Below are 13,130 nucleotides of genomic sequence, written 5' to 3'. Positions count from 1 at the left end.
ATGAATGAAGGGAGAAATGGACGGATGAATAAATGGATGGATTCATTCATTAATTATGAAATTGACGTTTGAATGTGTGGCTGGCCCAATAAATGAACGGAGAAACGGTTTGACTGGCAGCTGAAAGGTTCTGGGTTCCATCCACAGCCTACTGCCCTCCCTTACCCTTAATCACATCTGTCACTTCGGATTAAAGCCAAAAAACACTAAATAGTGAATGGATTAATGAATGAGTGAATATAAAACCCACTTTGCTGGCTTGAAAAGCATCTTCATCATAATCAGAACAAGTTTTATTGCCAAGTAAGTTGTCCAAGTTTTCGTAAGGAATTACTGTGGAGTATCAGCGCTGAAATACAAATACCAGATAAAAAGTTAGAAGATAAAAAATCACACTTGTGACACGTGAACCAATGTAATAAAGCAGATTGGCCTCCTTCCCTCTGTAGGGTAACCATGGTGATGTACCAGATGGGTCAGCTGTGTCCTTCCTGGCCGTTCTTGTGCTTTACAGTAGTGCCCTCCACTGGGCAACCATTCACTTACATGCAAATGTACTTTTATATGGAGACACATGCACCCACATGCACGTACCCACACACACATGCATTCAAACATGCACACACATACACACTCCATTCCTCATGGATTTAACAGACCGCCTAATGTTTAATATTTCAATTTCAAAATAAAAGTACTGCATACAAACACGTGGGATAACAGCAACACTTTTGTATAAATCTGCAAGCATAACAGGACCGAGTTATTGCTTTTGTAAATAATAAGGTGTGAGGTGTGTTTTATTCATTCATTCCACTCACACACCAACACACACACAAACCCTTCATCACAAGTAATTCACATCAGTCTCACTCCTTATTTACATTACAGTACAATTATTAAGCTGACGCTTTTGTCCAAAGCAACTAACAACGAGGGCATTCAACCACGAATAGAAGAAGCCAAAGAATCATTTGAGTTCATACAATTCAACTGCTACATACAACAAGTGCTACATCAAAGAAACAGATAGATGATGTTTTCAGTCTGCGATGGAAGATGTAAAGGGTTTGTGTTTAGTGGGAAGCTCGTTCCTCCGTTGTGGACAGCAAACACTCCGGGTTGTGTTGAGCAGCAGCTGGGTTCCTCGTGGTGAGGAACAGAGAGCCGTAGGGTTGTGTCCTGGACCCTCACGGTAGAAGTACCTGTGTCTTCAGCTGGTTCCTCGTGGTGAGGAACAGAGAGCCGTAGGGTTGTGTCCTGGACCCTCACGGTAGAAGTACCTGTGTCTTCAGCTGGTTCCTCGTGGTGAGGAACAGAGAGCTGTAGGGTTGTGTCCTGGACCCTCACGGTAGAAGTACCTGTGTCTTCAGCTGGGTTTGTTGATTTAGTTTCCATTTTGAATGTGTGCTAGACACCAGTAAGCATTTGTACATCCACTATATTTGAAGTATCTTTAATAGATATTGCTAATTTAATACTTATGATGATGATGTGGAAGTTCAACCAGGTCAGCAGCCGCCCAGTGGGCCGTGGGGCGGCGTTGGATTGCTGATTTCCATTTATCCAATCAGAAGGAGACAAACAGAGAACGGGTCCCCTCAGGTCCCCCCAGTGCAGAGAGACGCAGTAATGAGCAGCTCCTTGAAGAAAGGTATCCGACCAGAACAAGGCCCTATGGGGCCTTCTGCATAGAGAATAGTCCTTATTCTCTATGCAAATGTTTTTGATAGTCAACCCTTTTATTCTGTTCCCTTCTCTGTAGTTGTGTTGTTCTCTGTTGAAGTTCACTGTTCTTCTCTCGCTGGACACCACAAAGCCTGAAGGTAATGGTCCCAGATAATCTGGGACCATACTTTTTACAAGTTGCAGCTGACACCATTGCTAAACCCTTATCAAACATCTTTAACCTCAGTGTCACTCAAAATGTCATCCCTAAATGTGGAACGCTGCCTATGTTCTAACTCTGTTAAAAGGGACCCTACATCACTTAACAATTGTCTTTTTATTGATCTTCGAAAAAGCTTTTGATACAGTGGACAACCTTAAAAAAGCTTTTGATACAGTGGACCACCTTAAAAAATGGCTGCTCAATATTGGGTTGTCTGAGCAGACTGTTGGCTGGTTATAAAATGACCTGAAAGTACAACAGGAGTTGAATTGAATGGTACTGCCTCATGGGGTCAGTGGTTTGATTTTAATGTCGACTTTGACATTGTTATTTACTGCTGTGGTGCCACCCTTCACTGGAGTATTCCCAGTCTGCTTTTGGTATTGTAGAGTCACTGTGGTGTTGAATGCTACAAAAACTAAATTGATGTTGTTTTCTAATGCCAGGAAAACATTAGCTTCTCTTCCTAACATTGTAACCTTGCAGGGCAGTCAGATTGAATTAGTGTCACAGTAAAAGTATTTTAATACATGATCGTTTAACTTTTAAGCTTCACATTGAAAACTAAGTAAAGAAACTTAAGCCTAAGCTTGGTTTTTATGTCAAAAACAAATCCTGCTTTTTCTATTCTGCCAGGAAATAAATGGTTGATGTTCCTTCCCTTGTTTGACTATGGTGATCTGTTATACAGTCAGGCCTCGGCCCAATGCTTGCATTGGCTGGACATTGTACCATAGCGCTCTGAGGTTTGTCACAGGCTGCACAGCTCTCACTCACCATTGAGTTAAGTGGCCTTCAATGGCCTTGCAAGACTCACTCATCGGTACATATTTATTTATAAGTCCATCCTTGGTCTGCTCTCTTCTTACCTTTGTGGCTATATCTCATCCAAAGCTAACAATTATTGTTTGCGCTCAAATGACTCTCTTACTGTCCGTCCCTCGGGTTGTACTGAATTTGGCAAACAGGCCTTTATGTTTTCAGCGGCTGCAGCCTGGAGCCTCTTGCAGACAGATCAGCAGCTAGAGGACCTGGGACCGTATTCACAAAGCTTTTTATCTTACCGCTAGGAGTGCTCCTAACTCGCGCTAAAAGTTTTTGCGTAGGAGTTTTTTCTTAAAGTAATTCACAAAGCCGCTGAGCCAGACTCACGCTAAGGATAAATCACTAAGAGTGAACGTCCATTCTCGTGGACGAGTTTAGAAGCGGTCAGCGGTGATTGGTTGTTGAGTGCTGGCGGTCTCGTTGAAACTCACCCACAACTTCAGACAACAAGCCCACTAAATCAACGAAAAATAAGGAAATAGCCAAGGCTACAAATGAAGTCCTATCAAACAGTTCAGTGCAGTTAGCAGAATACACACATGATGAGACGTTTGTCAGACCACGATAATGACGTTGTATGTACGTTAAAAAGAGAGCCAAAGCAAACAATAAAAATATGTCAATTGCATTATATCAAGGAGGTAATTAATAGTACCCTGCAAACTATTATCCAATCAGCATATTTTCAGCACTTAAACACTTTAAATATCAGCCCATACCGCCGTTCAAGTCCTCCTATCATGATGAAGGAAAGCGGAGACAAAGAAGACGTGAAACGCAAGCGAAAGCCCAACTGGTCCCAGGACCAACTGCTACTGCTGGCCCAGTTTGTGCTGGAGAGGAGGAGGATTATATTTGGGGATTTATATTTTACATTTATATTTGTGTGCTCTAACATACATGGAGGTAAGAATAACAGTAACAATAATAAATATGGATTCAACAAATAACGTGACGTCCAGCTGGTACCTGCTGCCTCTCAAAACAGCTGACGTCCAGCTGGTACCTGCTGCCTCTCAAAACGGCTGACGTCCAGCTGGTACCTGCTGCCTCTCAAAACAGCTGACGTCCAGCTGGTACCTGCTGCCTCTCAAAACGCTGCCAGGCCGCGTCCTAAATGGCTCAATGGTTTTGATGTGCGTCCCGTCACTAGCACCGACCACACCGGGCATACCTGCGATTGCCGTGAGGTTGGCTTTGATCCTGTGTGGTTGTCCAAAGGAAACCGGATAAACTGTTGATGGTATGTGGTCTAGAGAGCGCGTTGATGGTTTGATTTATGGTACGGCTGACTGATGGTTGCGACATTCTTAAATCGTCGGCGTTGCAAAGTTGTATATTCCCTGTTGCTGAATATCTACGTGTTGCCAAACATTTAATCTCCTGACTGATGGGGTTATTCCTGTTTGTTGGGGACGTTATTGCATCCCGCACTAATTCAACCACAAGTTTGATACCGCACGATTTAGCCTATATTTAAGCAACCTTGAGTATCTTTAAAGGCGCTATAAAAATCCAAGTAATTATTATTATTATATCTCTTTATCAATTTGCAGTCGGTCGCGCTGCAGCCATGTTCAGATTCTTTGTGAATAGGTCTTAGTGAGTTAGCAGTCCTCTCCAGGACTTTAAGCTCACTTTTAGGCCTAAAATACTTTGTGAATTGCTCTTAGTAAAAGAAAAGTCCAAAATGTAGGACTGGGCTTGCCTGGTATATGAAGGTTTAATAAGAGAGGCCTCTTGGAGCTACGCTGGTAGGGGGTTGGGGGTGTTGGGGCCCCCATATGTACTTTTGCGAGCTGGTAAACAATGATATACATGCTCCGCATTTTCCCCCTCATTTCACTCACTCTGGCAATAACAAAAAAGAGCAGAAGTGGGGGGGGGGGGTAGGTTGGGGTGGAGCAGGGGAGAAAAACAATTAGCGATGCCTTTTAATAAGTGTGTGTGTGTGTGTGTGGGTGGGGCAGGGCTGTTTGTTGGGCGTATGGTGTCAGGGTGTGTGCGTGAGCGTGCGTGGTCGTGTGTGGTCCCTGATAAACGGCCCTGAGGGGTCCTCACCCCTGTCAGGGCCCCTGGGCCCCTTCTGTCACACCCGACCCCCCCCATTCTCCTTCCCATACATTCCACGGCATCACCACGCCGTCGTGAGGACACTTGTTTTGACCTCAACCCTTTGATTATGTTTTTATTTTGGCCTGGACTGGAGGAACTCCAGCCTGTTGCATCGTCCACAGCAACATGGAGCAGCCAGGAGTCCATGTATGAGGGTCCTTGAAAGACTTCTAAATTGTAATTAGTTGGTCTGTAAACTATAGGTCGTACCTTACAGGTTTTGGTTCGATGGATAGAAACGATGGGTTGATGGACGGACAGAGGGAATGATGTGGCCTTGTTTCGTGAGCCATTTGAGTTATGCACTCCTTTTTCTTGGTTTGTTCATTCACTTGGGCCAGGGCCAGCCCGAGGCGTAAGGGCCAGCCCGAGGCGTAAGGGCCAGCCCGAGGCGTAAGGGCCAGCCCGAGGCGTAAGGGCCAGCCCGAGGCTTAAGGGCCGGCCCGAGGCGTAAGGGCCAGCCCGAGGCGTAAGGGCCAGCCCGAGGCTTAAGGGCCAGCCCGAGGCGTAAGGGCCAGCCCGAGGCGTATTTCTAAAAGCCACAATGTCTGTGTGGAACCCTGAATGTATCGAATCAAATATGGACCAAAATATAGGCTAGGCCTTTAAAGTAGGCTTGTGGTTTGGGGGCAGCTAAACCCAGTGCTATATCTGTTCGCTTGTGCAGGCCCTACAAGTCAGGTTATAGGCTATGAATCTGAACCAATGAAGGTATTGCCCATCTCCAGCTGGCCATCGCCAAGATGCACCAGAATACAGGAAATCACATCTACCAAATTCAATATTTTCTGGGGGAGGATCTCCAGACCCGCCCCACTCCCCCATGTACATCCACTTTTGCACAATTGGCGGAGGGGGGGGGGTCTTTATGTTTCTTTGCCCAGGGGACAGTAGTTCACAATCCATTCCTGTATTAATGCAATTTATAATGTGACATGGTGCGCCGTTTGGTTCAATAATCATCAAGCACAGATGACTCTGTGTGGTGGGAGGGGGGGCCCCAAAGGCTTGAAACTAATTCTGCTTAGGGCCCCCAAAAGGCTTGGGCCGGCCCTGCCTTGACCAAATCTCCTTTGGAAGCGAGAGATCATGTGAGAGAGTGATGTGCTTAGCTCAGGCATCACCGCTCTTCAACTAATATAGTATATAGTAGTATAATAATAACACTAATATAGTATATAGTAGGAGTATATAAAGCAACGGGCGTATGCCAATGTTTCCAAACAGAGCCGCACTGTGCCTACTTCTGGATTGTAGAGTCCTAGACGTTGCATTTATATGATCAAACATGATTCCCAGCGTCATCCAAAGCAGTGTAAGGCGATACTGTACAGTCGCTACATCTCCATTCATTCTTGGAGATTGTGAAACCATGGCTGTGTGTACAAACGTGAAACGGGTGTGTGCATGCCGTAATCACGAGGGGACATCTCCTAGGCCCCTATGCGTCGGCTGAGACGCTGGTAAGCGCCTGGTGCCTTTCATGCACACAGTTTCGTTTTTAAGTCTAGATAAAATCGTAATTCCTAAACGGTTGTAGATCTAGATATGTATCTTGTGTAAACGGGGCCTGTGAGGGGGGGGTGTATGTGGCTGTCTGCACATATGTATGCACGAGATTGTGTGTTTATGTGTTTGTGCATACGTACATACATGTGCATACGCTCTGCGTGCACATGTTACGAGTGTATGTGCATGTGTATATATATGTGTGTGTGTGTGTGTGTGTGTATGCGTGTGCGTGCGTGTGTGTGTGTGTGTGTCGGTGCTTGTGTGTGCTTCTGTATTTGTGCATGAGGATGCAGATACGTGTGTGTGTGTGTGTGTGTGTGTGTGTGTGTGTGTGTGTGTGTGTGTGTGTGTGTGTGTGTGTGTGTGTGTGTGTGTGTGTGTGTGTATGCGCATGCGTGTGCGTGGGTGTGTGTGTGTGTGTGCCTGTAATAACATGAATGAGATAAGGTTGAGAGATGGTTGGGGCAGGGCTAAATGATAGGGAGAGCTGGGAGCTCGAAGGCTAGAGAGAGAGAGAGAGAGAGAGAGAGAGACATAGAGAGAGGCCTGTGATGTGATAATGTCTGAGAGACCTGCCTCTCTCTCATCCACAGCCAACTAATCAGAGGACAGCGGAGACACACACACACACACACACACACACACACACACTCAGGTGGACACACACACACGTGCACACATACACACACTCTTTATTAGTAAATTGAGGGTATTTGAATTTTTTTTATTCTTATTCAATAATTATTTTTCAATTGAACACAGGACAATATCTTACGGGTATCGTATTTATAACACAGCTAATCATTTCCTCCGTGTGTGTGTATGTGTGTGTGTGTGTGTGTGTGTGTGTACCCTACTTGTTTGAGGTTGTATGTTTGTGGTTTTGCTCGTGTGTGTGTGTGTGTGTGTGTGTGTGTGTGTGTGTGTGTGTGTGTGTGTGTGTGTGTGTGTGTGTGTGTGTGTGTGTGTGTGTGTGTGTGTGTGTGTGTGTGTGTGTGTGTGTGTGTGTGTAGAGCTCTTGTCAGCAGGAGCTGAACCGGGTTCTGGAGGAGATCTCCCGGCTGACGCTCCAGGAGAACCTCTACGACCTCCGCTTCCCCAACTGTGACCGCTACGGCCTGTACAACCTCAAACAGGTACACACACACACACACACACACACAACCTCAAACAGGTACACACACAACCTCAAACACACACACACACAACCTCAAACAGGTACACACACAACCTCAAACACACACACACAACCTCAAACACACACACACAACCTCAAACACACACACACAACCTCAAACAGGTACACACACACACACAATCTCAAACAGGTACACACACACACACAACTTCAAACAGGTACACACACACACACACAATCTCAAACAGGTACACACACACACACAACTTCAAACAGGTACACACACACAACCTCAAACAGGTACACACACACAACCCCAAACAGGTACACACACACACAACCTCAAACAGGTACACACACAACCTCAAACAGGTACACACACACAACCTCAAACAGGTACGTACACACACACACACACACACACAACCTCAAACAGGTACACACAAACACACACACACACACACACACACACACAACCTCAAACAAGTGTACACACAACTCACTCAGTGTCTCTCTAACTTATTCACTCCTTCACTCGCTAACTCACTCAGTGTCTCTCTAACTTATTCACTCCTTCACTCACTAACTCACTCAGTCTTTTAGTAACTCTGTCACTCACTTAATCTCTCACTTTCTTAATAAATCATGCTCTCATGTGCTCTCTACCTCCTTCTCAGTCTCTTACTTACTCATTCAATAATGTACTAACTTATTCACTCACTCTCTTACTAACTTATTCAATAATTTTCTAGCACATTCACTCACTCATTCGCTTACCAACTTCCTTATTCATTCACCCATTGCCTCCCTCACTCTCTCACTCTCTTACTAGCTCGTTCACCTTATTTACTCACTCACTCACTTGATGCATTGACTTACCAAGTTCACACAACGTCGTCCTAAACAGCCCAACACACACATCACCACACACACACACACACACACACACACACACACACACACACACACACACATCACACCCCACACACACACACACACACACACACACACACACACACACACACACACACACACACACACACACACACATCACACCCCACACACACACACACACACACACACACACACACACACACACACACACACACACACACACACACACACACACCACGCCCCACACACACACACACACACACACACACACACACACACACACACACACACACACACACACACACACACACACACACACACACACATCACGCCACACACACACAGAAGAACAACATGGAGGCGCGCTGGGCCGTCATCCCAGGGAGCTGTGTGCAGAGAGCCTGGGAGGGGTCAAAGGTCATGGGTCACCTGGTACCTTACAGAGAGACACCACCCAGCTGTTATTAGACTTATTACAAAGGTTTCATTACACATCCTTATGGAATAACAAGTAGTAGTAATGTCATGTCATATTATTCTTCCTCAATTAGATACTTTGTTAATTATACTATAAGTACTATAAGTAATAACTACTTAACTATAATTTTAATAATGTATATTGTATATATGTAATAATCAAATTAATACTACTACTAATACAAATCTCATGACAACAATGTTATCAATCTATGACTATGATCCTAGTTCTGACTAATAATAATGATGATCATGCTTATAATGATGATCATAATGGGAGCTGTGTGGAGAGAGAGAGAGAGAGAGAGAGAGAGAGAGAGAGAGAGAGAGAGAGAGAGAGAGAGAGAGAGAGAGAGAGAGAGAGAGAGAGAGAGAGAGAGAGAGAGAGAGAGAGAGAGAGAGAGAGAGAGAGAGAGAGAGAGAGAGGCCTTCTTTCCCAGGACAACACACACACACTGTATCTCCCGTCTCTCTTTTCTTCCGCCACCAATTACTGTAACTGTCACTTGCTTTGTTCTTTCTCACCCAAGGAACAAAATGGACGGCCTTTCTCTCCTCTGCCCCCCTCGCCCCACCCTGTCCCCTGCTCCTTCTCCCCCTGGAACTCCTCCTTCTTTACCATTCATTCACCTTATCTCCTCCTCCTCCTCCTCTCCTGGCCAGTGTTTATGGCAGAAAACACTTTGATTATGACCTCATTTCTGAGGGGGGGGGGGGGGGGGGGCGTGGGGTGTGTGTATCTGGCAGGCAGAGGGGGGAGGGGGTGCAGTCTGTAATCCTCTGATGTGCATGAGTGGTGGGAATGTAGGCGGGCTCCGGGGTGGGGGCACGGCTCCAGGCAGCACTGCTATTGGACGGCCGTGGCTCCGCCCCCACCCTGCCTAAACTTCAGCCCCTCCAAATCGGAGGTGATGTTTTTGTAGACATGAGAAAACACGTTGGTGTGGAGCGCGCGCACGCACACACGCACACACACGCACACACACGCACACACACGCACACACATGCCCTGTCTTAGTCCACATTGTCACGCCCCCAACTTACCCCCGAACATACACCCCCCCTTTCTATTATCTGTCTGTGTCCAGTGTAGCTACTTGGGTGTGTGTGTGTGTGTGTGTGTGTGTGTGTGTGTGTGTGTGTGTGTGTGTGTGTGTGTGTGTGTGTGTGTGTGTGTGTGTGTGCCTCAAATGTGTCATCATTTTCTCTTGTTTGCTGTTTGTTTTGTCTCTAACTGTTTGCCCTCATCTGTTGTCCTTTGTTGTTTTGTTGTCATTGATCAACGTCTCTTAGTGGTGTGGTGGTGTGTTGTCATTGGTTACCTGGTGCTGTGATGGTGTGTTGTTACCTGGTGCTGATGGTGCTGTGTTGTCATTGGTTACCTGGTGCTGATGGTGCTGTGATGGTGTGTTGTTACCTGGTGCTGATGGTGTGTTGTTACCTGGTGCTGATGGTGCTGTGTTGTCATTGGTTACCTGGTGCTGATGGTGCTGTGTTGTCATTGGTTACCTGGTGCTGATGGTGCTGTGATGGTGTGTTGTTACCTGGTGCTGATGGTGCTGTGATGGTGTGTTGTTACCTGGTGCTGATGGTGCTGTGATGGTATTGGTTACCTGGTGCTGATGGTGCTGTGATGGTGTGTTGTTACCTGGTGCTGATGGTGCTGTGATGGTGTGTTGTTACCTGGTGCTGATGGTGCTGTGATGGTGTGTTGTCATTGGTTACCTGGTGCTGATGGTGCTGTGATGGTGTGTTGTTACCTGGTGCTGATGGTGCTGTGATGGTGTGTTGTCGTTGGTTACCTGGTGCTGATGGTGCTGTGATGGTGTGTTGTCGTTGGTTACCTGGTGCTGATGGTGCTGTGATGGTGTGTTGTTACCTGGTGCTGATGGTGCTGTGATGGTGTGTTGTTACCTGGTGCTGATGGTGCTGTGATGCTGTGTTGTCGTTGGTTACCTGGTGCTGATGGTGCTGTGATGGTCTTCCACAGTGCAACATGTCCACCCATGGCCAGCGGGGGGAGTGTTGGTGCGTGGACCCCATGACCGGGACCCAGCTGCCGGCCACGCCCCGCGTCCGGGGGGACCCCAACTGCAGCCTCCTCCAGGAGGAGCCCGGCGCGGCGCCCACGGCCGCCGCCCAGCGCTAGGGCCGCCGCAGGGCTGTCATTAGCAGGTGAATGGGGACCATAGTGTACACGCTAGCCGCTACGCTACACGCCGCCAGTATCAGCAGGTGAAGGGGGTCGTAGCGGGGATGCTAGATGCTATGCTACGTTATTAGCAGTCGATGCCAGGCGCTACGCTCCATGGTGGCCCTTTTATTCCACGTTGGGGCTATCAGGGCTTCTGTTGGTGCCGCTGGCCCCTCCATGGACCCTAGCCTGTCTGCCTCGTGCCAGAGAGAATACAGCGTATAGTGTTTCTGTACTGGTGAGTCGTCTGTCCTCAGAGATATCTAAAGGTTGGATCTGTGCACCCTGCTGGTGCCACACATCCCACAATGTGGAATGTGTGGCACCTTGATGTTTTCTCTCTTTTCTTTCTTGTTCCATGTTGACTTTTGTTGAGCGTTCTTTCCACTGAATTGTAACATTTGTTTGTTTTGGCGGCGGATGTGTTCTCTGATTTCTGTGTGGGTGTGTTGGTGTTCTGAACCGATTCTAAAGTTTAGTTTGAAGCACTTTAGAATAACTGTGCAACTTTAAAGCATTAACAAGGAAGTAATTCATCATTTATAAAGCATTGTTACTACATTCATTCTCAGAAGTATGTTTTTTTTAAATCAGTTTTAAATCATTGATAAGATAATAAGACAATGGTTTCTTTATGATTTATAAAGCTAATTGATGACGTACAAACTATTTACAATATGTTAATAATGCTTTGTGAACACTTAGGACCATTGCTTCAATTTGTGATTCAGTTCAGTTATAAAGCATTTGTTAAGTCTTTATTGTGTGCTCATCTAAAGTGAGGACAATCATACCTTACTACTTGTTACTTATTACTTTGTACTGTTGCAACAGTAATTGAGGCATTTCCAGAGTTAAATTAAATTGTATGAGTATTAATGTAGTAACAATGCTTTATAACTGATTCATTCACTATTTACTACTACTTTATTATTGCTGCAAATTGGAATTGGCCTATATTCTGATATGCTACCCTTCAGTTCATTCTAATAATATCAGTCAGTCCAAACAATGGACCATATTTTCCTTAGTTGTGATATTGGATTAATACGCATTACTTTGCCATGAGGCAATTGGTGCTTGTTGTTTTTTTAAAATACCAGTATGTTTATATTCCTGTCTGTGATGAAGAAAAATATACAAAATATATTATCAATTAAAAAAGTACATTGCCATTTGTCTATTTCTACACTGTACACCCTACTGCACTTTTAAATGCGGTGTGATTGTGTGTGTGTGTGTGTGTGTGTGTGTGTGTGTGTTTTTGAATGTGTGTGTTTTTGAATGTGTGTGTGTGTGTGTGTGTGTGTGTGTGTGTGTGTGTGTGTGTGTGTGTTTTTGAATGTGTGTGTGTGTGTGTGTGTGTGTGTGTGTGTGTGTGTGTTTTTGAATGTGTGTGTGTGTGTGTGTGTGTGTGTGTGTGTGTGTGTGTGTGTTTTTGAATGTGTGTGTGTGTGTGTGTGTGTGTGTGTGTGTGTGTGTGTGTGTGTGTGTGTGTGTGTGTGTGTGTGTGTGTGTGTGTGTGTGTGTGTGTGTGTTTTTGAATGTGTGTGTGTGTGTGTGTGTGTGTGCCACACTGGTGGCCCTGGAGCTCGCAGTCTGTTGAGACCGGACTACATGGAGAGCACTCCCTGTCAGGTCGGTTCTGGGTACACCTTCTTCTGGAAGGGGTCCCCGAAGGCACTCGCCGTAATCATGGAGTTGGCTTTGCCATGAAGTCTAAACTGCTGCAGCGCATTCCGGAATCCCCCATCGGCATCAATGAAAGACTGATGACACATTCCCCTGGCAAAGGAACGCTTTGCCACCCAGTGCATATTCAACTCTTGATACCGAGCATAACGAGCATTTCTACAGAGCTCTTGATGCCATCTTACAGAAAACCCCAGCTCAGACTCCTGGCCCTCTGTGCAGAGCACCAGCTGGTCATTACCAACACCATCCTCCAGCTGAAGAACAGGCTTAAGACAGCCCCCCCGCTCAAAACATTGGCATCTCCTTGATTACGTGATTGTCCATCAAAAGGACAAAAAAGATGTCCTCACCTGAACTGAGTGCTGGACTGACCACCTCATGGTCAGATC

At 46.0% G+C, this 13,130-nt stretch overlaps 1 protein-coding gene across 1 annotated transcript in view; it reads left to right on the top strand.

Annotated features, from left to right (window-relative positions):
• Positions 1-12,215, top strand: part of LOC311358157 (insulin-like growth factor-binding protein 2-A) — a 20,213-nt gene extending 7,998 nt beyond the window's left edge. Inside the window, exons 3-4 of the mRNA XM_084478161.1 lie at positions 7,357-7,479; positions 10,843-12,215. Of these exons, the coding sequence (XP_084334287.1) occupies positions 7,357-7,479; positions 10,843-11,001 (282 nt within the window). The 3' untranslated portion in view covers positions 11,002-12,215. The remainder of the gene's footprint in view (positions 1-7,356; positions 7,480-10,842) is intronic.
• Positions 12,216-13,130: the final 915 nt, after the last annotated feature.

The sequence above is a fragment of the Micromesistius poutassou genome, assembly GCF_964030765.1.
Source record: "Micromesistius poutassou genome assembly, chromosome: 14".
Classification (NCBI taxonomy): Eukaryota; Metazoa; Chordata; class Actinopteri; order Gadiformes; family Gadidae; genus Micromesistius; species Micromesistius poutassou.
The sequence above is the reverse complement of the archived record's forward strand: the minus strand, read 5'-3'. Positions and strand labels throughout refer to the sequence as shown.